General features: G+C 43.9%; 1 protein-coding gene across 1 annotated transcript in view; it reads left to right on the top strand.

Annotated features, from left to right (window-relative positions):
- The first annotated feature begins 751 nt into the window (after positions 1 to 751).
- Positions 752 to 26,086, top strand: part of KCNAB1 (potassium voltage-gated channel subfamily A regulatory beta subunit 1) — a 424,457-nt gene continuing 399,122 nt past the window's right edge. Inside the window, exon 1 of the mRNA XM_056565010.1 lies at positions 752 to 1,029. Within this exon, the coding sequence (XP_056420985.1) occupies positions 791 to 1,029 (239 nt within the window). The 5' untranslated portion in view covers positions 752 to 790. The remainder of the gene's footprint in view (positions 1,030 to 26,086) is intronic.

Raw genomic sequence — 26,086 nt, forward strand, 5'->3', positions numbered from 1 at the left:
GGCATATGTTAAAAAGTGAAAAACATAATCATTTTTATGACTTCTGTAATGTAACAGATTGTTCAGTCTTATATATTCCAGCACAGCATTCTAATATATATGCCAATCCAATAGATGTGCCTTGTGTTCAACTGTTGCTTCTAAATGTAATTCCTTTCGAGGGACCGAGACTGGATTTGGTGTCCACCTCTGCTCTGCGCCCTTGTATTTTATTACTGCACCTCTTTCCATGTGTAAAGCCAGACACAAGTGTAATCATAACCATCAATCCTTTTGTGTTGCAGAAATAAAATACCTCTGGCCAAGGACAGCTTGTTTTTTTTCCATCTGCCATGTAGACTGCCCTTGCAAGAGTTATCTGCCCTTTTAATGGCTTGTTTGAGTCAGTGCCTTAAATAGATCCTATGAGAACAAGTATTTGGATTGTATCCCGCAAAAATGTTTGTGCCTTACCTAAATATAAGGACGTGGGAAAACCAGCATATCCAGAGGGGATCAACCTTATCCCCATTGTCAAAACCAGACTAAGGATAATCTGAACATAGAAAATAAGTTCTAACTGGCTGAGCTCCACAGTATGATAGCTTCAATAAAAATGTTACAGTGACAACCAGCTCCACTGGGATAGACAGAGAGCAACGTATTCCCATGATATTTCCCATAGGAGTTTTGCTTCTCTACTTTTAGAACTGTTAAGGCAAAAATCCCGTCACAACACTTTTTCCTTCCATGCAAACCAAAAGGCTTAAAAGCTGTGTCCAAGTTCATAAACAGAGGCCTCACAAGGAAAATGCATCTGTACAAGGCGAGCTATGCTGATATACCAAACCCTAAGATTGCAGGGCAGAAAGGTAATGAAACCGCAAGGACAAAAAAGCCAAATGTAGCCTCCAAAAATTGTCTACCACTACGACGTTTCGCAATGACACTCAAAGGAAGCATGGAGCAGAAGTACCTAGAAAAGTTTGCCAATGCACATGGACTGTCCCTAAAGGAAACAGTCAAGGCAGAAACTGGAATGCCCTACAGGTAGATGAGCTTTATAGTTTCTTACTCTCCGATTTATACACAGGAGCTTTCTCTCTAAGAGACGAATGTGAGATAATGTTGGTTTTTATAGCTACTTTGTAATCTTTGGTGGGTAAAAACTCATATGAGATCATTTAAATGCTTGTGTATGATGACAAGGTGTCTCGAGACTTGAGGGATTTGTGAGCCAAATACAGAAGCTAGACACATAAGAAATGCACATACAGCATCTGCATGACCTAGGGAGTAACATATAGAAGCATTATATTTACTGTGATATGACAGGTACGCTTTAATGTATTTCAATATGTACCTTGTGCAGCATTTTCACGAACTCTGACACAAATTACACCTTCTAAAAAATGCTAATTCAGTTTTGAAAATTTGCCCCAATAGTCACTTGATTTTCTCCTCTGAAAGTACATTACATTTTTCAGTTAAATCTGGTAACCAAACAGAATGATGATCACTATGGAATGTATCACGTCCCTCAACAGGATTGTTCTGCGCGTTCCTAGACACCTGAATGCTACAATGTATAGCTATAGAGCGATATTAGAGTATTGTGATTAGGACCATTTCCTTTTTACTATAGATTAAAAGGAGAATGCAAAATATAGAGTGCCGCTCCTGAGTGTTATGGTTTCCCGTCACCTCACCTCAAGTGTGTACTCATCTGGGGTGGGTGTGCAGGAAGACAGACACGATTCTACTGAAAATGCATGTATTGGGTAGCTGCTGCACTCCTGACCCTATCCACTTGCTGGCATGTAGTGGATCAAAGTCGAGGGTATGAAAAAACAAGCCTTTGATGGGAGCACTGCTGTAGTTTGTGGACGATAGGTTTGGACAGTTTATTTTGGTGTTTTTAACATAAAAGGGGACAGCGCATTTTGGCACCTTCCACAGGTGCATATAAAAGCACTGTATAAAACAAATGAATAAATGCATTAATAAATTAAACAAAACAATACAGTGTTTTACACAGTGCTTTTATACGGACCAGAGGAAGGCGTAGATATGTGCCGAAACGCGCTGTCCCCTTTTATGTTGAAACTACCAAAATAGACAGTCCAATCCTATCGTTTCTGTGGTAACTGTACAAAAGACAAACTACTCCAGCACCTCCATCAAAGACCTGTTTTTTTCCTACCCTCGATTTTATGTTGAAACTACCAAAAGTAGCGGATCAAAGTCGAGGGTAGGAAAAAACAGGTCTTTGGTGGAGGTGCCGCAGTAGTTTGTCTTTTTGTACAATTACCACAGAGACGATAGGATTGGACTGTCTATTTTGGTAGTTTCAACAGAAAAGGGGACAACGCATTTCGGCACATATCTACGTCTTCCTCAGGTTCAAATAAGAGTACTGTATAAAACAATGTACTGCTTTGTTTAATTTATTAAAGCATTTATTCATTTGTATTGTACAGTGCTTTTATATGCACCTGAGGAAGGTGCAGAGGTGAGCCAAAATGTGTTGTCCCCTTTTATGTTAAAACCACCAAAATAAACCATCCTATCGTCTCTGTGGTAACTTTACATAAGACAAACTATAGCATCAAAGACCTGTTTTTTCATACCCCGATTTGGTTGGTCATAAGAAAATCTCATACAAGCCATGCGATCTCTTACTTTATACCTGCACTTTTCTCACCTTTATGAATGATCCCTGTAGTGTGGGATTCTGATCGCTAGTAGTCAACGACTTTGTATTGTGTTTAGCTGCATCACTATGGATTCCTCTTTCTGATGTAACTAAATTCCAGCTATTGCTATTGTTAAAGCGACATGAGTTTCCTTGTATACCTGAATAAATCATTACAACAAACATGTAATCCGTACCTATTGTAGAGTAGCAGTGCACACTGGGACTTCTGGCAGCACATTGAATAACCTCTTAGTCTGGTGTATTGTTACATCTTTTCATACATTGTGGCATGTCATCTACTACCATGCCAGGTAAACAGCTGTCAGCAATATAAATCACGCTATCGCTGTCAGTGAATATTACACATTTACCTATTAATAGCAGGTGGAATGCTATTTCTAGAGCAGTGTTTTCCAGGAAGTGTGTCTCCAGCTGTTGCAAAACGCCAACACCCAGCATGCCGGGTGTTGTCGTTTTGCAACAGCTGATGACACACTGTATAGAAAACACTGATTTAGAGACACATTTTTTTTTTATATCAGTGTATATGTCAGTAAAAAAGATCAAACGTAATATCAATGGCTGTGCAACATTGTGATAACAAGCTTTATTTATGTCATTAATATACTTAGACCCCGACCCTCCTTTCCACATCAGCAACCTGTCAAAACATAATGACGACATTATAGTGACTTCATAATCTGATTTTTGTAATCTAGTATTGTAATCTGATTGGGGGAGAGTTATTAAAACCCATTCAGAGTAAAAAAAAGTGGTACATTTGCCCCTAGCAACCAATCCGATCATTTTTTTAATTCTTCATAGGTCTTAAAAATAAAAGAAGCAATCTGATTAGTTGCTATGGGCAACGACACCACTTTTCCTCTGCACAGATTTTGACATATCTCCCCCATTATGACTACCTATTGTACATTTTCTGAATGTTTCATTTATCAAAACCTGTGCAGAGGAAAAGTGGAGCAGTTGCCCATAGCAACCAATCAGATCGCTTCTTAAATGAAAGAAGCGATCTGATTGGGTGCTATGGGCAACTGGTCAACTTCTGCTATACACAGGTTTTGATAAATCTCCCCATTGGTCTACCAAACCATGGCTTTATATCCTTTCAAAACATAGGGTTTCTCCAAGCTGGAGTCGGCGCTGGGAGCTCGTGACGTCATAACCCCGCCCCCTCATTACATCACACCCCACCCCCTCAATACAAGTCTATGGGAGGGGGCGTGACAGCCGCCACACCCCCTCCCTTAGACTTGCCTTGAGGGGGCGGGGCATGATATAATGAGGGGCAGGGCCATGACATCACAAGCTCCCGGCGCCGGCTCCAGCATTCAGAACAGTTCAGAACAAAGAAACTACATTGAAAAGGGTTAACTAAAGCCTCTCTAATCCAGGTGGGGCTGCATTCACGTCATGTTTTGTGCCTCCGTGGTACTGTCAGGAGAAGCTCAAAATTGTTTGCCCATGTATCTGTGCTTGGAGCTACACGGACCCCATTCAATCCAATAACCCGAACCCTAGTGACTACATTTGGGTCACCTTCTAAGTGTATCTGACTTTTCGTCCTGCCACGCCTTTCAGTCCGAGCCAAGATTTGGATATGCTCAGAAAATGACCCCACGTTTGGGTCATTGATTAAATGGGGTCCTTGCCTATCTGAGCACGGATACGTGGGCAGACGATTTTGAGCTACTCTTGACCTCATGACTTATCCGTGCCTGGAAGCACAAAATGTGATTAATAAATCCGTCCTATTTAAGAATCGGATCGACCGATTCAGTTTTTTTTTTTTTTGCAAACTAGAAGTCAATGGCACAAGATAGCTATCATGTTGCATCTTGTTTTAAAAATACCTTTTTACAAATACCTTTTTACAGGGCATTACTATTGCAGTACAACTCTCTCAGTGGCTCTGCGAGACTGCATGCTATGAGGTTGGTGATGCTGGGGAGACATTTGACAGGGCTAGAACACACATCACTGTGGTACTAACACTATGAGGAGACCACCCACTCAGCAAGGAGGACAGGAGGACTGGTGCTAGACTGATGGGGGGGAGAAAAAGATTCCACTATGCAATGCATTAAAGGGGTACGCCAGTGGAAAAAAAAATGTTTTCAAATCAACTGGTGCCAGAAAGTTAAACAGATTTATAAATGACTTCTATTTTAAATCTTAACCCTTAAAGTACTTATCAGCTGCTGTATACTAAAGATATACCACAGAGAAATTTGTGAAGTTCTTTCCAGTCTGACCACAGTGCTCTGTGCTTACACCTCTGTCCATGTTAGGAACTGTCCAGAGCAGGAGAGGTTTGCTATGGGGATTCGCTTCTAATCTGGACAGTTCCTGACATGGACAGAGGTGTCAGCAGAGATCACTGTGGTCAGACAGAAAAGAAATTCAAAAAGAAAAGAACAGTTTGTTCCAAATAGCTATCACGCCCCCTCCCGTAGGCTTGCATTGCGGGGCGGAGCGTGGCGTCACACGCCAGCCCAGGCGTGATGTCACACACCGCCCCGCCCTGTAGTCGCCGGTAATCAGTCCCGGAGCGAACACGCTCCGGGGACTGATTACAAACGGGGTGCCGGGTGCATGATCCCGGGGGTCCCCAGAGGCGGGACTCCCGCTATCAGGAATCTTATGCCCTATCCTTTGGATAGGGGATAAGATGTTTAAGCACCGGAGAACCCCTTTAAAGTATGTACATACAATAAACAACTCTGTACATTGTGACCAGGTGTAATACAAACACAGCCACTAGACAAGGTGATGCTTTTTCTGTAGAAAAATTAACCATTTATCACTGTTATTTCTAATTATTTAGCAACACGTTTGCAAACTATTATCACTATTCTACCTAATGTAGGGCCTTAGAGGGTGTTGCGTGACTTCTACCTGAAGTATCTCTGTGCAGCACCATATTCTCTGAATTCATGTATATATATATTAGCGCTAATGTTAGTTAAGGTGTGTAATATAATGATAAATGAATTATCCGCTGTCTCAGCTATGCTTTGCCCTCCTCTCGTCAAGAGGGTCCAGCGTGAGTCTCTGCGTCCATTAGGGAATGGTTTCATCTGCAAGAACTAGTCCCTAGAGAGATCTTCACACAGAGTGCAGTTCAGGAAGAGGCCAAGTAAGGTAGAAGATGAACTTAATTAAACCTTTCAGGATTATTCTAATGAACTTCTACACCTGATTAGAGACATGATGTAATCCATATCATAAACCACCTCTGACACTAAAACATCAGTCCTAATGCGTATTCTTTGTAGTAATGGATAATTATATATCTGCGATCAATGAATTTCTATTATAAATGGTGACAATTAACTGACTCAGCTGTTTATGTGACCACAATTCCTAGTAAAGTAAAGATAGCACAGTTTCATTATAAGGTATCTGCCTGTACTGTCTCTGAACAATTAAGAAGGATTAAATGAGATTTTTTTTTACCAACTTTCCCTTTTGTCAGGTATAAATATACATCTACTTGTGGTTTCCTGGAGCAGAACACCCTTATGTACTTGCCCTGTCAGGTGGAGGTCACTGTATGGTGCCCGCTTCTGCCACCACAGCTCCTTGTCTAAATGTAATACAGTGACCCCTTGACCTACGATGGCCCCGACATACGATAATTTCAACATGCGATGGCCTCGCAGAGGCCATCGCATGTTGAAGGCAGCATCAACATACAATGCTTTTTTATGTCGGGGCCATCGCATAAACGGCTATCCGGCAGTGCAGACTGCTTCAGCTGCCGCCGGATAGCCGTTTACGGTGCCCCGTAAGCTCCGGGGATGTTTCTTACCTGTCCTCGGGGCTCCGGTGCATCCTCTTCGGGATCCCCTGCATCATCGGCGCTCTCCATCGACGTCATCACGTCGCTGCGCACGCCGTCCTGTCATCCAATAGGAGCGGCGTGCGTAGCGACGTGATGGCGGCGATGCAGAGTGCGGATGCCGGGGAAGCAGCGGCGTCGGGGACACCTCGGGGACGCGGCGACAGCGATGGACGGCGACATCCCGGGCAGCAGTGATGAGCGGTGACGGTCCGGAGCGGCGGGGACAGGTGAGTACAACTTCATCTAACAGTGGTCTACAACCTACGGACCTCCAGCTGTTGCAAAACTATAACACCCAGCCAACGGCTGTCCGGGCATGCTGGGTGTTGTAGTTTTGCAACATCTGGAGGTCCGCAGGTTGTAGACCACTGTCCTATACTTTACATTGCACGGATCCCTCAACATGCGATGGTTTCAACAAACGATGGTCCGTTTGGAACGGATTACCATCGTAAGTTGAAGGACCACTGTATGTCATGGCAAATGTCTTTATTGTTTCTTACTGTCTAATGTCCTTTTATCTTGAATTTCATGTAAAGGGTTTATGTTGTTTCTGTGGGAGGATTAAGGAGAAGTAAGAAACCACATGAGCAGTCCAGTAAATCAGGGCCTACTGCCCTCTCCACCCGGGTCTGACAAGTCTGGGAGGAGTCTAGTCCATTTATTTGGGAGTTAGTGAAGTTAGAGGAAACACCTCTGCTGTGTCACCTGTTCCTTACCTCATGGGGACAGGCCCAAGACCCAGTTGCTGTATTAGTGGATTAAAAGCGACTACACATGAATTTCGCTGACCAAGTCAGCAGTCCAGTCACAAGTAGTGATGAGCTGCATAGGCCATATTCGAATTTGCGATATTTTGCAAATATATGGACAAATATTCATCCTATGTTCATGAATTTCGCATATCCATTTGTAATTAAATTTGCATAGTGCGCATGCGTGATTATATCTTTTAAATAACTATCTGTGGGCAACTTTTCTATTGGTTGCTAGGGATGTTGCTAACCTCTGACAACTGTATTTGCATCCTTCTCATTGGCTCACAAGCTAAAAGAAGGGAGGGATCAGTGTCCTCTGGAAGTGCCGACATTCGCAAATATTCGCATATACGAAATATTCGCGCTCCACATCGTCTCACACAGGCAATAATATTGTAGCCTTCTTTGGACAACAAGCTGGAAGCAGGGAGGGATGATCACTCTGATTGTTGTGATGTGTACTGGGGGGGGGGAATGAATATTTATCATTATGAATATATATATTGCTATATTCTAAATATTCGCTAAATCGCGAAGTGCTGATATTTGCAGTAAAAATTCGCAATTAGAATATTTACGCTCAACACTAGCCACAAGCTTTGGACACAATAAAATAATCTGACAGGCCCCATAGCAACAAAGAATAGAGTTGTGAAGGTCCTCAGGCAGCACCTGTCCAAAATTGAAATTTTTACTGAAGCAGTGTAAAGCAGTGTTCAGCTCCCAAAATCTAGTCCAGTTTATTCAAGGCAAGTCTAGGCAAGTCAAGAATATTTCAGTCTAGTCTATTTCTGTTCAGTCTAGTCAAGTCTAAGTCACGTCACAGTCGGTCAAGTGCCAGCGAATGTTTCCATCTAATACATGGTCTTTGCTTATATTTGTTATTAGCTGAGTACATTGCCCTGTTTTCCTACATATACCTTGCCTGAGAGTAATAGCAACACTCTTCAGGAGACTAGAAAAATTGGGTGACATGCATACTGCGTACAACCTAGCTTTTCCAGTATCCTTAAAGTGTAGCTGTCATTAACAAAACTTTTTTTTTATAATGAAGAAAATAACATTATATGTATATTTGTAATATACATTAGTTAAAAAAGTGTATATTTTTGTCCCGTAAGTTATTGCATGTGTGACGAGTCAAAATACAGGCAGTGAGGCACTGAGGACAAGCACGGCTCTGTGCACAGAGGACAAGCAGGGCTCTGTACACTGAGGCCAAGCAGTGCTCTGTACACTGAGGACAAGCAGGGCTCTGTGCACAGAGGACAAGCAGAGCTCTGTACACTGAGGCCAAGCAGTGCTCTGTACACTGAGGACAAGCAGGGCTCTGTACACTGAGGACAAGCAGGGCTCTGTACACTGAGGATAAGCAGGGCTCTGTAAACTGAGGACAAGCAAGGCTCTGTACACTGAGGACCAGCAGGTCTCTGTACACTGAGGCCAAGCAGTGCTCTGTACACTGAGGACAAGCAGGGCTCTGTACACTGAGGACAAGCAAGGCTCTGTACACTGAGGACAAGCAGGGCTCTGTGCACTGAGGACAAGCAAGGCTCTGTACACTGAGGACAAGCAGGGCTCTGAGCACTGAGGACAATCAGGGCTCTGTACACTGAGGACAAGCAGTGCTCTGTACACTGAGGACAAGCAGGGCTCTGTACACAGAGGACAAGCAAGGCTCTGTACACTGAGGACAAGCAGGGCTCTGTACACTGAGGACAAGCAGGGCTCTGTACACTAAGGACAAGCAGGGCTCTGTACACTGAGGACAAGCAGGGTTCTGTGCACTGAGGACAAGCAGGGCTCTGTATAATGAGGACAAGCAGGGCTCTGTATACTGAGGACAAACGGGGCTCTGTGCACTGAAAACATGCAGGGCTCTGAGCACTGAGAACATGCAGGGCTCTGTGCACTGATGACAAGCAGGGCTCTGTGCAGTGAGGACAAGCAGAGCTCTGTACACTGAGGACAAGCAGAACTCTGTGCAATGAGGATAAACAGGGCTCTGTGCACTGAGGACAAGCAGGGCTCTGTGCACTGACGACAAGCAATGTTCTGTGCAGTGAGGACAAGCAGGGCTCTATGCGCCGAGGACAAGTAGGGCTCTGTACACTGAGGACAAGCAGGGCTCTGTACACTGAGGACAAGCAGGGCTCTTTACACTGAGGACAAGCAGGGCTCTGTGTACTGAGGACAAGCAGGGCTCTGTACACTGAGGACAAGTAGGTTTCTTTACACTGAGGAGAAGCAGGGCTCTATGTACTGAGGACAAGCAGGGCTCTGTACACTGAGGACAAGCAGGGCTCTGTACACTGAGGACAAGCAGGGCTCTGTGTACTTAGGACAAGCAGGGCTCTGTACACTGATGACAAGCAGGGCTCTGTGCAGTGAGGACAAGCAGGGCTTTGTGCAGTGAGGCTCTGTGACATGCCCCAGTCTCACACAGCAGGATGGTTGACAATTTGGGAGTCTACAAAGAGCTCTGCTTGTGCTGCCCTTACTTCCTGTACCAGCCTTTTTTCAACCAAAAATAAACCCATTTTTAAATCAATGGATACTACAAATATACATATAATGGTGTTATCTACATTTTATTGTAACGAGCGCTCCTGTGGTCTGGCATCCTGGCCACAGGCGCTCGTCTGCTGTTAGATGCACTCCTACGGTCCGGTGTCCGGGTGCAGGCACTACCCTTCTGTTGTGTGCGGTCAAGTGTCCCGGCTGCAGGCGCCCGCCTCTGCCCTCCTCTGGTGCTGCGGTCGGCTTCCTGGATCACGGGCACTCCCATGTTCCCTGCCCCTACTCCCCTCTCCACGCTCCTATGTGCTATGTTTGCTGGCACGCACGCACCCATCCCCTAATGCGCGCGCCAGCTCTCTGAGATTTAAAGGGCCAGCATGCTGGTAATTGGTAATTGTCGGGCGCTGACCCTATAAAGGGGACTGACTTCCCCTTGACCCCTGCTGGATCTTTGTGTCTCCTTGCTCCTTGAGCCTTAGAGAAAGCGTTTTCTGTGTGTTCTGACTGTCGGTGTACTGTACCTTCTTGCTACGTTCCTGACCTTACTCCTGTGCCGCCAGCCTCTGACCACCTTGCTACCGTGTTTCTCCGAAAATAAGACCGGGTCTTATATTCATTTTAGTCACAAAAAACACACTAGGGCTTATTTTCAGGGTAGGGCTTATTTATTTACGATATGTACATTGAACAACATACATTGCCCCCCAACGGACATTGCCTGTCCTGACTACGAGCTTGCCTTAGCCTTCCTGTGCCCCGCTACACCTCGGCAGCCTGTGTGGACAAATCGTATCAGGGGTAGCGACCTGGCTGCCTTAGACTCCGCTTCCTGGTACGGCCCACGTCATTATCCACACAGGTCCAGGGGATCCACTTCTAAATCACAGCCGTTACATTTAAAAGTTTTTGTCAACGACAGGTACACTTTCAGGCCTTGCTCATTCTCTCTGCACTCCTTACTTCAGCAGTGCTGCCATACCCTCTCCCTGCCCCCACACTGATTTCTTCTCTTCCCCCTCACTCTTTTCTCAGACCGCAATAAATCATCTTTCCCCCACATACCCTGTCCCTTCTCCCTGCTCCTTCACTAAACATTCTGTGCATCTGCCTGTAAAATCATACTTAAAACTTCTGGGCAATCTCCACAGCCTGAGAGTAATGTGATCAGGAGATGTACTTGTCCCATAGACTTGCAGTGGACTTCTGGAACATCTCCTCGCATTACAGTCTTCAGGGCTGTATCCTTCTATACATAGATGCAGATCACTGTCAATGGGGCTGCCCCATGAAGATTTTGTGTGTTCAGCCTTTTATATGTACATACTTGTGTGTGATTGTTATGTTGCTAGTCTGCAAAATGGTGGGCCATTGTGACAGAGAAAATGGGTCTGGGAGGGGGTTGTTGGATTCAAAGTATCTCTGTGCTAGTTAAGGTATAATGGCCAAAATTAAAATTTTTTAATGGAATAAAGTATCTTGAAGGAACTGGTATAATTCTGATCAAAAAAGCTGTGCAGATACAAGACAAGAGAACATCTGTCTAGCATTTATACTACTTAGTATAACTAGAGAATACTGCCAGGTGTGAATAGGGGAGTAGGTTTACTGAATGTAATGTTTAGACTAATACTATGTACAGAACTATTTTTTTTCTTTTTGATACTCAGAACTTTTTCTTAGAACATACTTAGAATGCTTTTATTTAGCATCCAAAACATAAGTGAGAAGAACAGGAGGGCATAAGGCAGTACATGCTCAACATTGTACACTTTATTGCATTCCAGCATAAGACAGTTTATTTTAAACATTTCACCATGTTTATACTTTTAAGATATCCAGCAGGGGGCGCTGGATATTTATCTATTGTCTCAATTATAGCTTCCAACCTTGTGTCTCAACTGCGGCAGAATAGACAGAAGTCTAACATGAGGCTGTTTTTACTTTTACATTCAAAATGAAGCCGCTAATTTGTACTGTCAATGTAGTAATTGTTAAATTCTCTGGTACGTGTAATACACAGTATCTCACATTAGTGAGTCCACCTCTTAAATTTTTGTAAATTTTTGTATGTGACAACGCTGAAGAAATGACCCTCTGCTACAATGTAAAATAGTGAGTGCACAGCCTGTATAACAGTGTTTAATGTTGTGCCCCCTCAAAATACCTCAACCCACAGCCATTAATGTCTAAACCTTGGCAACAAAAGTGAGTACACCCCTAAGGGGAAATGTCCAAATTGGGCTATAAGTGTTAATATTTTGTGTGGACACCATTATTTTCCAGCACTGTCATAAAACAGAAGCCCCATTGGAAAAAAAATAATCTATAATTCCTGGGCTGTCTTAAAATAAAACAATAAGGACTCACCTACCTCCGCTCCCCTAATGTCCCGGTATCTTGCTCTGCTCCTCCGCCACCATTTTCTTCCTGGGCCTGCTGTGGTCAGCGCATCACAATGCCTGTCAGCAAATTGCCGGCCACAGTGATGTCCCGCCTCGGCCAGCGATAGGCTGAGCAGCAGTATGATGTACTTAGCCTAGGCGACCAATGCCATAGCTCAATACATCACACTGCCACTCAGCCTATCGCCTGGCAGCGTGATGCATATCACTCAGCATATTAGTACACCATTGTTAGGTTCGACCCCAAAAGGTCGAGACGTCTTCTGTCGGCGGATTCCCAATAGTGCGTGGAAAGCCTGTATGGGGCTGCAGTCACCAAACTTTCCTTCCAACGCTACCTGCCATTCAAAGTCACGACACAAACACAAGTTTTGTCTCTGTAAGCTGAAGGCAGAACTGGCCTAGCCCTCTTTTCAAGTGTATTTTATATAGCCCATTTTCAATAAGACATGCGCAGTTAACTCTACATTGTAAGAAAACACAGGAAACTATAAATCTTTTGCAGAAGAAAGTTAGATACAAAATATACATTGCTTAAGCTCAAATATAATGAACCATTGTTTCAAGGACGCATCTGGGGTAGGAAAAGATAACAGTGTCTGCATCCTTGAAGATAAGATGCCCATCGTCTCTAGTTCATAAGTTCAGGAGTTAGTTATGTAGAAATCACAAGAAAGACATAATACAGTCACTTAGACCAAGAAAATGGATTCTTCTTAATACAAAATGGATTCTCCTCTACCCAATTCCATCACCATGTATGGGAATTGCATAAAATATTGTATATGTAAACTCTTAAAGGGGTACTCCGCCCCTGAACATCTTATCTCCTATCTAAGGATAGGGAATAAGTTGTCTCATCGCCGGGGTCCCGCTGCTGGGGACCCCCGTGATCTCTCCTGCATCCCCCGAGTCATCATCTTTCCGGAGCTATGTTTGATCCGTGGCTGATGACTCATGATACAGGGGCCAGCGGTTCATGACATCATCGCTCTGCCCCCTCATGATGTCATGCCCGCCCCCTTAATGCAAGTCTATGGGAGGGGGCGTGACTGTTTCCACGCCCCCTCCCATAGACTTGCATTAAGGGGGCGGGACATGACATCATGAGGGGGCGGAGCCATGACATCACAAACAGCCAGCCCCCGTCATCAGCTACGGATCAAACTTGGCTCCAGAGAGCTGATGACTTGGGGGGGGGGGGGGGGTTGCAGGAGAGATGGCGGGGCTCCCCATCAGAAGGACTCCTGCGATCAGACATCTTATCCCCTATCCTTGGATAGGGGATAAGATGTCTAGGGGTGGAGTACCCCTTTATCAGTGTTACCGATTTTTTTCTGCTCCTTTGACTACACAGGCACAGGTGTCAAGTCCTGCAGGAACGTGTGGGAACTGAGTTCCTGCACTTTTTCCAAAGCAGTTGCACCATTCCTATTAGCAGGACCAGCCCTTGAGTGGAAATCATGGGTGAGTTCCTTCACTTTTTTCCATGACTTGACCCCTGCACAGGCACATCATATTGTGGCACATTTTTGTAATAGCTATTGGTGACAAATGACAATGTGTTATTGTCAGGAACCGTGTTACACAGTACCAGGCTGAGAGTAGACAGTAAAATTGTCATCCATAGATTGCCCCTAATGGAAATCACTGTCTAATAGAATGCAGTTAGAGAAGGCCACAATAAATAGAGGCCAAGTACTGTATATGCTCCTTATTTACATATATTGATTGTGGAATGTAAATTCCAATGATAGATTCACTTTAATTAGGAAAGTTTGTATTCTAGCAGACACAACATTTTTACCTTTCAGTCAATGAAGTTGCACAGAGTCTTGTCTTTTGAAGGCCAAATTATACTTTATTTATGAGATGTTTTGGGTATACAAGCAGTGTGTTCATTCCTATTTATTTAGGGGAAATTTCAAAAGAAAAGCAATTGCACTATCGCTTTTTTTACACTGACGCTTAGAAATGAAATACATTTATTGTATGGATCGTTACAGAAATGCTGATATCAAAGCCTGATGCTGGTACAGTATATTCTTTGATGTCTTGGACCTCATATTTATTAATTTACAATGTGTGTATGTTTAGTTTTTTCTTTAAAGATGTATTTTTAGTTTAATAATTTAACTTTTCATTAAAACCATAGGAGAATTTAAATTTGTGTCTATGAAAGTATAGCTTAATGCCATCTTCTTCTGTGGCTAAATAATCTCTTTGAGGCTATTTTCATACACAGAGATTAGGGATGAGTGAATCAAATCTGACAAATCCGAATTTCAGGAAAAATTTGATTCGTAAGGAATCCGAATATCGCAGCGATTCTATCATACAAATTGCTTCATTAAACTCCATTTAATGTGGTCCAGGCTCCAGTGCATCTGAAATGGTGGATCCACATGTGAGGACATGGGGCAAGAAACTCTGGGAAGGCAGGATGACCCTGAATCACATGCAGCACGTAGCCTATCAGCAGCCATCCACCCCTGTGATGTCAAAGCCCTATATAATCAGCAGCCATCTTGCGTCCAGACATTCCAGTGTTTTATTTGACATGGTCACCAGCTATTAGTGCGTAATAATACTGTACTGAGCTGTACTACACAGCGATTCTGTACAGCTGCAGTGTGGTGTACAATAACTCTAAAGCTAATGTGGTATCCCGGTACAGGACCTAGTCCTGTACCATCCTTAAGTCCCCTCAGCAAGAGTCCCTTGAGTCCAAAGGGCTCTCCTGCAGGGTTCCCCCCCCCCCCCCCCCCCGCTCAACTTCTTATTGTTCTATTTAAATGCATTGTACATTTTGTGTATGCATTGTCAATATGCATAAAGTTTGTACAAATGTATAAAAGTGTTAGTCATGTGAACCACTGTCATGCGACATACCCAGAGTTCCTTGGGTACAGAACCTACAGGCTTTGCAACCAATGGGCTTTAGTCCAACCTCCTAGTATATAAGGGGCTGTAGTCTCTCAGCTCTCTTAGTTCCTGCTCTTGTTCCTGCACTCTCTTAGTTCCTGCTTCTCATCCTGTACACTAAAGCAGCATACATTCCTGCACAATTGCATCTAGGCCAAAGCCTAAGGAACAGCAGCCATTTCTAAAACATGAGTTACAATTCTCTCTACAAATCCAGTGACTACTACTCAGCTAAGGAATAAATTAGTAGCACAGTGGCCTGCCTAAATATCTCAATAACTAGAAATCCAAGCAAGCCTGTGAGGTATCCTGTGTCCCGGTTGCCTCTGAAGGAACTGCATAATTGTAAAGATTGTTCCCTAAGCATTTCAAGTAAAAGTTTCAGTTTATTCAGAATCCTTGCTGTGGACATTCCTTTATTACAAAACCATTTTTGGGTTGGTTGATGGCGGTTACCATACCGGAATTACTACATCCTGGCGTCACAAACAAAAAGGGGTTAACAACATCTTGCCCCCAGGGTTAATACCACCAGACCCTGCTACATACTGCAACACCCCAGTCACCACACTAACAGGGGCCATTTAGGCTGAGCACTAAAAGCCATTGTCACCTACTGTTAGTGCCTAATAATACTGTACTTGGCTCTACTACACAGCGATTCTGTTTTGTTGCAGTTGGGTGTACAACAACTCTAAACCTAACAGGGGCCAGTTAGGCTGAGCACGAAAAGTCATTATCACCTGCTATTAGTGCATAATACTGTACTCGGCTCCACTACACAGCGATTCTGTACTGCTGCAGTGGGGTGTACAGCAACTCTAACGCTTATAGGGGCCAGTTAGGCTGAGCACTAAAGGCCATTGTAACCTGCTATTAATGCCTAATAATACTGTACTTGGCTCTACCACACAGCAATTCTGTACTGCTGAGGTAGGGTGTACAACAACTTTACAGCTAACAGAGGCCAGTTAGGGTGAGCACGAAAAGCCATAGTTACCTGATTACAGTGCCTAATACAGGTTGCGTAGCGGAGCGTATTGTCCTCTCATAAGGGCAACCAGTGCGTACATAGATGGTGTACGCTTTTTATTCCCTGTAAAACTAATTTGGGCCTAGTTAATGTGAAAGGCCAGCCAAAGCTACACACTTGTTTTTGTAGCCTTATACAGTTTGTAGTAGAGCACATAGTCCTCCTCTCATAATTGTAAACTGTACGTACACCTACGTGGTGTCCTTTATATATTTTCCTATTAAACTAATTTGGGCCTAGTTTCTGCGATAGGCTAGCCAAAGCTACACACTTGTTTTTGTAGCCTTATACAGTTTGAAGCGGAGGGTCTAGTCCTACCCCTCTCATGAGTGTAAACTGTACGTACACCTATGTGGTGTCCTTTATATATTTTCCTGTAAAACAAATTTGGGCCTAGTTACTGTGAAAGGCCAGCCAAAGCTACACACGTGTTTCTGTAGCCTTATACAGTTTGTACCAGAGCGTCTAGTCCTAGTCCTCTCATAAGTGTAAACTGTACGTACACCTACGTGGTGTCCTTTATATATTTTCCTGTTAACCCCTTAACGACTAAGGACGTACATTTACGTCCTTGGCCGGCTCCCACGATATAACGCGGGGTCACGTGGTGACCCCGCGTCATATCGAGTCGGTCCCGGCATGTATCTGATGCTGGGACCCGGGGCTAATAGCGCGTGGCAGCGATCGCGGTGCCACGCGCTATTAACCCTTTAGACTCGGCATTCAAAGTTGAACGCCGCGTCTAAACCGAAAGTGAAAGCTGCCCAGCTGCTCAGCGGGGCTGATCGGGACTACCGCAGTGAAAATGCAGTGTCCCAATCAGCTGGAGGTCCTCTCACCTGTCCAGATGAGCGGAGGTCCTCTAACCTGCCTCCGGCGTGTCCCCTCGGCGATTGATTGCTCCAAGCCTGAGATGCAGGCTTGAGCAATCAACCGCCGATAACGCTGATCTTTGCAAAGCTATTGCTTTGCAGTGAACAATGCTGGCAATCAGTGTGTGCAGTGTTATAGGTCCCTATGGGAGCTATAACACTGCAAAAAAAAGTGTGAAAAAAAGTTAATAAATGTGATTTAACCCTTTCCTTAATAAAAGTTTAAATCACCCCCCTTTTCCCATAAAAAAAAACATGATGTAAATAAAAATAAATATAAACATATGTGGTATCGCCACGTGCGTAAATGTCCGAACTATAAAAATATATAATTAAACTGCACGGTCAATGGCGTACGCGCAAAAAAATTCCAAATTCAAAAATAACGTATTTTTGGTTGCTTTTTATATCATGAAAAAATTTATAAAAAGCTATTAAAAAGTCCGATCAATACAAAAATGGTACCACTAAAAACTTCAGATCACGGCGCAAAAAATGAGCCCTCAAACCGCCTCATATGCGGAAAAAAAAAAAGTTATAGGGGTCAGAAGATGACAATTTTCAACGTATAAATTTTTCCGCATGTAGTTATGATTTTTTACAGAAGTACGACAAAATCAAACATATATAAGTAGGGTATCATTTTAACTGTATGGACCTACAGAATAAAGATCAGGTGTAATTTTTACCCGAAAATTTACTGCGTAGAAACGGAAGCCCCCAAAAGTTACAAAATGGTGCTTTTTCTTCAATTTCGTAGCACAATGATTTTTTTTTTCGTTTCGCCGTAGATTTTTGGGTAAAATGACTGATGTCACTGCAAAGTAGAATTGGTGGCGCAAAAAATAAGCCATCATAAGGATTTTTAGGTGCAAAATTGAAAGGGTTATGATTTTTAAAAGGTAAGGAGGAAAAAACTAAAGTGCAAAAACGGAAAAACCCGTGGTCCTTAAGGGATTAAACTAATTTGGGCCTTGTTACTGTGAAAGGCCAGCCAAAGCTATACAGTTAGTAGTGGAGTGTATAGTCCACCTCTCAAGTGTAAACTGTACATACTCCTACGTGGTGTACGTTTTTTTTTTTCCTGTAAAACTAATTTGGGCCCAGTTACTGTGAAAGGCCAGACAAAGCTACACACTTGTTTCTGTAGTCTAATACAGTTTTAAGAGTAGTGGGGCATATTGTCCTCCTCTCATAAGTGTAACATAAATGCACTCAGCTGGTGTATAAGTATGTCAGGCAGAGAAGTGGCAGGACGTGCACAGAGGAGTTGCAGAGGCCTTATTTTACCTAAATTGCCACCTCCTGGCTCTGTCATTATGCTGTCATATGGTCTTCTCATGCTGATGCTGCCACCACCAGGCTCTCTCATTGTGCTGCTATATGGTCTCCTCATGCTGATGCTGCCACCTCCAGGCTTTCTTATTGTGCTGTCATATGGTCTCCTCATGCTGATGCTACCACCTCCAGGCTCACATTGTGCTGCCATGGATACTGCAAAACATAATTACGGTGCTGGTCCCCAGTTTCAGAAATTCCTCTGCATCAGACCACAAGTAAGTATTGAGGATATGCATTAGCTCAAACTTAAGTTTTCTTAGGATAAAATATTTGGACCCAAAACATTTTTGAAATGTAACAAAAGGAAAGTTGTGCAAAAAAAGAAACCATGTGCCACCTACACCACCAAGTATCGATGCCATGCGAAGACCACTAAAAGGTGGAAGGGAACCACATATTGTCCATTGTAACAGGTGGGGGGTAAAGCCTTCCCCTGTAAGGTCCTACTCTCACACTATTAATTCCCTTCTTGGCAAGTGTTACTTGCCCTAAAAAAGGGCGGCCCCACACAGGAACCTCTCCCTATTTCCACCTACAAACACTGCCATTTCCCAAGGTTTTTAGGTGGAAATAGGGAGAGGTTCCTGTGTGGTGCCGTCCTTTTTAGAACGAATAACACTTTCCGAAAAGGGAATTAATAGGGTGAGAGTAGGGCCTTACAGGGGAAGTTTTTACCCCCACCTGCTACAATGGAACATATGTTGTTCCCTTCCACCTTTTAGAGGTCTTTGCATCACATCAATACTTGGTGGTGTAGGTGGCACATGGTGTTTTTTGCACACCTTTCCTTTTGTTAGATTTCAAAAAAAATTTGGGGCCATACATTTTATCCTAAGAATAATATTAAAAGTTGCATTTTACGTAATGCATATCATCAATACTTACTTGTGCACACCAACACTTTAACAAAAGATACCGTTTTCTTCTGCGTACCTGCCTCAGCTATTATTCTGATCCTGCCACCCGCCTGATGCCACACATCTGATGCCAAGTTCTCCTTCTTTCACCCATTCACCGGGTACTGGTATTAACATCGACCACCCCACTCTACCAAAGTGTACCAAAGTGCACGGCAGCGCCAATGTGTGGAACTGTAACTACGGTCAGGGACAATACATGTCCCTTATGGCCCACTTTGTGATTGTGGTTCCTGCACAGCCACAACAGCAACTTGGACAGGTTACAACGCTTCAGCCTCCACACTCTCTGGCCATTAGTCCTGCGACAGTGTGCGACTCCGCCCCCTCATCCTCCACTGTGTCCTCAGCCTCCACTGCACAGACAAGTCTCAGTGCCCCTCCAGCATACCATGTGTGCAGGGGACGGCGGTGTCACACTGTTCTTCACATGGATTGCCATGGCGAACTGAGTCACACAGGGGAGGAACTGTTAAAAGTCATTCATCAAGAAACATGGCTTACTCCATGAAAACTGGAAATGGGAACCATGGTGACTGACAATGGGAAGAACATCTTGTCTGCACTGCATCAAGGAAGCCTGAGCCATGCTCCTTGCATAGCACACGTGTTTAATCTGGTTGTCAAGCGATTCCTGAAGAGTTCCCCCCATCTGCAAGACATCCTAATAATGGCCAGGAAACTTTGTATGCACTTCAGCCACTCGCACACCACAAAGCTGCGTCAGGAGGGCATCCCCCATAGTCTGATTTGCAACGTTCCCACACGTTGGAATACCACCCTCCATATGTTGGACTGACTGTACGGACAGAGAAAAGCCATCACCGATTTCTTGATGACCCAAGTGGATAGGGGGACTCCCCTGTGTAACTTCAATGTCAACCAGTGGCTGCTCATACGTGACACCTGCCGTTTGCTCAGGCCCTTTGAGGAAGCCACATTATTAGTCAGTCGCCAGGATTACGGGATGAACAATGTCATTCCACTGCTTCATTTCCTACAACACGTGTTGGAAACAATGGCTGGTCAGGGCACAGGAGATGTGGTGCCTACATCTCACGGCGTCATGAACCCTGTGGGGCTGAACTGGAGGAGGAGGGGGAGGGGGGCAGTGGAACACAGGCAAAGTTTAGCATAATAGGTGATTTTTATAGTCATCTGAAAGGAGAGGAGGAGCAGGAGAAGGCTGTGGAGCTACAGGGTGATGAGGAAGACGAGACAGAGGACCCAGACACACCATGGCCATGTGGTCTCCTCATACTGCTGGCACATCAAATGAAACCTTAAAAATGTTAAATCTATATAAAATCTTAAATTTAAATATTACAAAATATCTTTAATCTTTTCAATTGTGAGGCCCTATGGTCTCGCCGGGCTGCTGAAACCTCTAGGCTCTGTCTGCCATGTGACTCCTTGTTATATTGGGTTTTGTGGTCACACAGTATTAGTTCAAAGTAATTGCTTCGGGCACCCGGGACATTAAACTTGTGAATCTAATCAAAATCTTCAATTTAAATAAATGTTTTCAATCTTTTCAATTGTGAGGCCCTCTGGTCCTCGTTATATATAACCTGTGGAATTATCTCAAGAATCCAATGAAACAGGTTGGAGTGATAACAATAAACCATAACTGATTAAATGAAAGATTCGCACTTTCACAGTCTGGGGGGGGGGGGGGGGGTGCTGAGAGGCAGGGGCTGGAACAGCTTGCCTCGGGCGCACCGCCAGCTTCATGCTCACCAGAATGGGTCCTCAAAAAAGGATGTAAATTTTTTTTAAATAAGCTACATTAAAAAAAAAGTTAAATTAAAGACTACATATTATCAACTAAACTTTCCCTAATCCCCCTCCCCATCTGTCCCTGACTCTAACAATCTCTCTCCCTGTATTTATTTTATTGTTAAACCCCCTGTAAATACCTTTAATATAGCATCTTCGGTAGCTCAGTGTTGAGCAGTTTGCGATGGCAGGAAGTGGGCGGGGCCCGGCAGGCGCAACATCATCTGAGGCCTCGCCGGGCGGCTTCCGCCCTTCTTCCTGTATTCTGTATGCTGTATGTATGAATTATATTCAAATAAATTATGCATATATATATATATATATATATATATATCTATATACTATATATGGGGGAAAACTTACATTCCTAATGAAATGCTTTTTGAAGGAATGAGGTGGTGGATGGTCTCCTGAGGGATTTCCTCCCAGACCTGGACTAAAGCATCCGCCAACTACTGGACAGTCTGTGGTGCAACAGGGCTTTGGAGGATGGAGCGAGACATGATGTCCCAGATGTGCTCAATCGGATTCAGGTCTGAGGAACGAGCGGGCCAGTCCGTTGCATCAATGCCTTCCTCTTGCAGGAACTGCTGACACACTCCAGCCACATGAGGTCTAGAATTTTCTTGCATTAGGAGGAACTCAGGGCCAACCGCACCAGCATATGGTCTCACAAGGGGTCTGAGGGTGTCATCTCGGTACCTAATGGCAGTCAGGCTACCTCTGGCAAGCACATGGAGGACTGTGTGGCCCCCTAAATAAATGCCACCCCACACCATTACTGACTTGCTGCCAAACCAGTAATGCTGGAGGATGTTGCAGGCAGCAGAAGGTTCTCCATGGCGTCTGTCACATGTGCTCAGTGTGAACCTGCTTTCATCTGTGAAGAGCACAGGGCACCAGTGGCAAATTTGCCAATTTTGGTGTTCTCTGGCAAATGCCAAACATCTTGCATGGTATTGGGCTTTAAGCACAACCCCTACGTGTGGACGGCGCGCCCTCATACCACCCTCATGGAGTCTGTTTCTGACCATTTGGGTTGACAAATACACATTTGTGGCCTGCTGGAAGTAATTAAGCAGGGCTCTAGCAGTGCTCCTCTTGCTCCTCCTTGCACAAAGGCAGAGGTAGTGGTCCTGCTGCTGGGTTGTTGCCCTCCCACAGCATCCTTCACATCTCCTTATGTACTGGCCTGTCTCCCGGTAGCGCCTCCATGCTCTGGACACTAGGCTGACAGATACAACAAACCTTCTTGCCACAGCTCGCATTGATGTGCCATCCTGGATGAGCTGCACTACCTGAGCCACTTGTGTGGGTTGTAGACTCCGTCTCATGCTACTACTAGAATGATAGCCAGCATTCAAAGTGACCAAAACATCAGCAAGGAAGCATAGGAACTGAGAAGTGGTCTGTGGTCACCTCCTGCAGAACTACTCTTTTATTGGGGGTGTCTTCCTAATTGCCAATAATTTTCACCTGTTGTCTGTTCCATTTGCATAACAGCATGTGAAATTGATTGTCTATCAGTGTTGCTTCCTGAATGGACAATATGATTTCACAGAAGTGTGATTGAGTTGGAGTTACATTGTGTTGTTTAACCCCTTGGGGACGGAGCCCATTATGACTCTAAGGACGGGAGCATTTTTTGCAAATCTGACCACTGTCACTTTAAGCATTAAAAACTCTGGGATGCTTTTACTTATAAATTTGATTCCAGGATTGTTTTTTCGTGACATATTCTACTTTATGTTAGTGGTAAATTTTCGTCGATACTTGCATCCTTTCTTGGTGAAAAATTCAATAATTTCATGAAAAAATAGAAAATTTAGCATTTTTCTAACTTTGAAGCTCTCTGTTTATAAGGAATATGGATATTCCAAATAAATGATATATTGATTCACATATACAATATGTCTACTTTATGTTTGCATCATAAAATTGATGAGTTTTTACTTTTGGAAGACATCAGAGGGCTTCAAAGTTCAGCAGCGATTTTCCAATTTTTCGCAAAATTTTCAAAATCTGAATTTTTCAGGGACCAGTTCAGGTTTGAAGTGGATTTGAAGGGTCTTCTGGTTAGAAATACCCCATAAATGACCCCATTATAAAAACTGCACCCCTCAAAGTATTCAACGTGACATTCAGTAAGTTACATAGTTACATAGTTACATAGTTAGTACGGTCGAAAAAAGACATATGTCCATCAAGTTCAACCAGGGAATTAAGGGGTAGGGGTGTGGCGCGATATTGGGGAAGGGATGGGATTTTATATTTCTTCATAAGCATTAATGTTATTTTGTTCCATAAATGTATCTAATCCTGTTTTAAAGCTGTTAATTGTTCCTGCTGTGACCAGTTCCTGAGGTAGACCGTTCCACAAATTCACAGTCCTCACGGTAAAGAAGGTGTGTCGCCCCTTGAGACTAAACTTTTTCTTCTCCAGACGGAGGGAGTGCCCCCTCGTCCTTTGGGGGGGTTTAACCTGGAACAGTTTTTCTCCATATTTTTTGTGTTAACCCTTTAGGTGTTTCACAGGAATAGCAGCAAAGTGAAGGAGAAAATTCAAAATCTTAATTTTTTACACTCGCATGTTCTTGTAGACCCAGTTTTTGAATTTTTACAAGGGGTAAAAGGAAAAAAAATCCTCTCAAAATTTGAAACCCAATTTCTCTCGAGTAAGAAAATACCTCATATGTGTATGTCAAGTGTTCGATGGGTGCACTAGAGGGCTCAGAAGCGAAGGAGCAACAATGGGATTTAGGAGAGTAAGTTTTTCTGAAATGGTTTTTGGGGGGCATGTCCTATTTAGGAAGCCCCTATGGTGCCAGGACAGCAAAACCCCCCACATCGCACACTATTATGGAAACGAAACCCCTCAAGGAACGTAACAAGGTGTACGGTGAGCCTTAAAACCCCACAGGTGTTTGACAACGGATGTGTAAATGAAAAAAAAATGTTTTCCACTAAAATGCTGATTTTTCCCCAAATTTTACTTTTTTACAAAGGGTAATAGGAGAAAATGCCCCCCAAAATTTGTAACCCCATTTCTTCTGGGAAATACCCCATGTTTGGACGTCAAGTGCACTGCGAGCGAACTACAATGCTCAGAAGAGAAGGAGCGCCATTGAGCTTTTAGAGAGATCATTTGTTTGGAATGGAAGTCGGGGGCCATGTGCATTTACAAAGCCCCCCGTGGTGCCAGAACAGTGGACATGTAACCCCATTTTGGAAACTACACCCCTCACGGAATGTAATAAAGGGTACAGTGAGCATTTAAACCCTACTGGCGTTTGACAGATCTTTGGAACAGTGGGCTGTGCAAACAAAAAAATTACATTTTTCATTTTCAAGGATCACTGTTCCAAAAATCTGTCAGACACTTGTGGGGCGTAAATGCTCACTATACCCCTTATTACATTACATGAGGGGTGTAGTTTTCAAAATGGGATCACATGTGGGTATTTTTTTGGGGGGGTTTATGTTAGAACCGCTGTAATATCAGCCACCCCTGTGCAAATTACCAATTTTGGCCTCAAATGTACATAGTGCGCTCTCACTCCTGAGCCTTGTTGTGCGCCCGCAGAGCATTTTACGCCCACATATGGGGTATTTCCGTACTCAGGAGAAATTGCGTTACAAATTTTGGGGGTCTTTTTTTTTTCCTTTTACCTCTTGTGAAAATAAAAAGTAAAGGGCAACACCAGCATGTTAGTGTAAAAAACATTTTTTTACACTAACAGGCTGGTGTAGACCCCAACTTTTCCTTTTCATAAGGGGTAAAAGGAGAAAAAGCCCCCAAAATTTGTAGTGCAATTTCTCCCGAGTACGCCGATACCCCATATGTGGCACTAAACTGTTTCCTTGAAATACGACAGGGCTCCGAAGTGAGAGAGCGCCATGCGCATTTGATGACTAAATTGGGGATTGCATAGGGGTATTCTATGCCAGTGATTCCCAAACAGGGTGCCTCCAGCTGTTGCTAAACTCCCAGCATGCCTGGACAGTCAGTGGCTGTCCGGAAATGCTGGGAGTTGTTGTTTTGCAACAGCTGGAGGCTCCGTTTTGGAAACACTGCCGTACAATACGTTTTTCATTTTTATTGGGCGGGGGGGGGGGGGGGGGGGGACAGTGTAAGAGGGTGTATATGTAGTGTTTTACTCTTTATTAGGTGTTAGTGTAGTGTAGTGTTTTTAGGGTACATTCACACTGGCAGGTTACAGTGAGTTTCCCGCTAGGAATTTGCGATGCGACGAAAAATTTGCCGCAGCTCATACTTGAAGCAGGAAACTTGCTGTAAACCCGCCCGTGTGAATGTACCCTGTACGTTCACATGGGGGGGAGGCAAACCTCCAGCTGTTTCAAAACTACAACTCCCAACATGTACTGACAGACCGTACATGCTGGGAGTTGTGGTTTTACAACAGCTGGAGGCACACTGGTTGGAAAACCGTCAGTTAGGTTCTGTTACCTAACTCAGTATTTTCCAACCAGTGTGCCTCCAGTTGTTGCAAAACTACAACTTCCAGAATGCACGGTCTGTCAGTACATGCTGGGAGTTGTAGTTTTGCAACTGCTGGAGGCACACTGGTTGGAAAACCTTCAGTTAGGTTCTGTTACCTAACTCAGTATTTTCCAACCAGTGTGCCTCCAGCTGTTGCAAAACTACAATTCCCAGCATGTACTGATCACAGAAGGGCATGCTGGGAGATGTAGTTATGCAACAGCTGGAGGTACACAACTACAACTCCCAGCATGCCGAGACAGCTGTTTTCTGTGTGGGCATGCTGGAATTTGTAGTTTTGCAACATCTGGACTGCTACAATTTAGAGACCACTGAACAGTGATCTTCAAACTGTGGACCTCCAGATGTTGCAAAATCACAACTCCCAGCATGCCCAGACAGCAAACAGCTGTTTGGGCATGCTAGGAGTTGTAGTTTTGCAAGATCTAGAGGGCAGTATAGAGATCACTGTGCAGTGGTCTCTAAACTGTAGACC

The sequence above is a fragment of the Hyla sarda genome, chromosome 3 (genome assembly GCF_029499605.1).
Source record: "Hyla sarda isolate aHylSar1 chromosome 3, aHylSar1.hap1, whole genome shotgun sequence".
NCBI lineage: Eukaryota > Metazoa > Chordata > Amphibia > Anura > Hylidae > Hyla > Hyla sarda.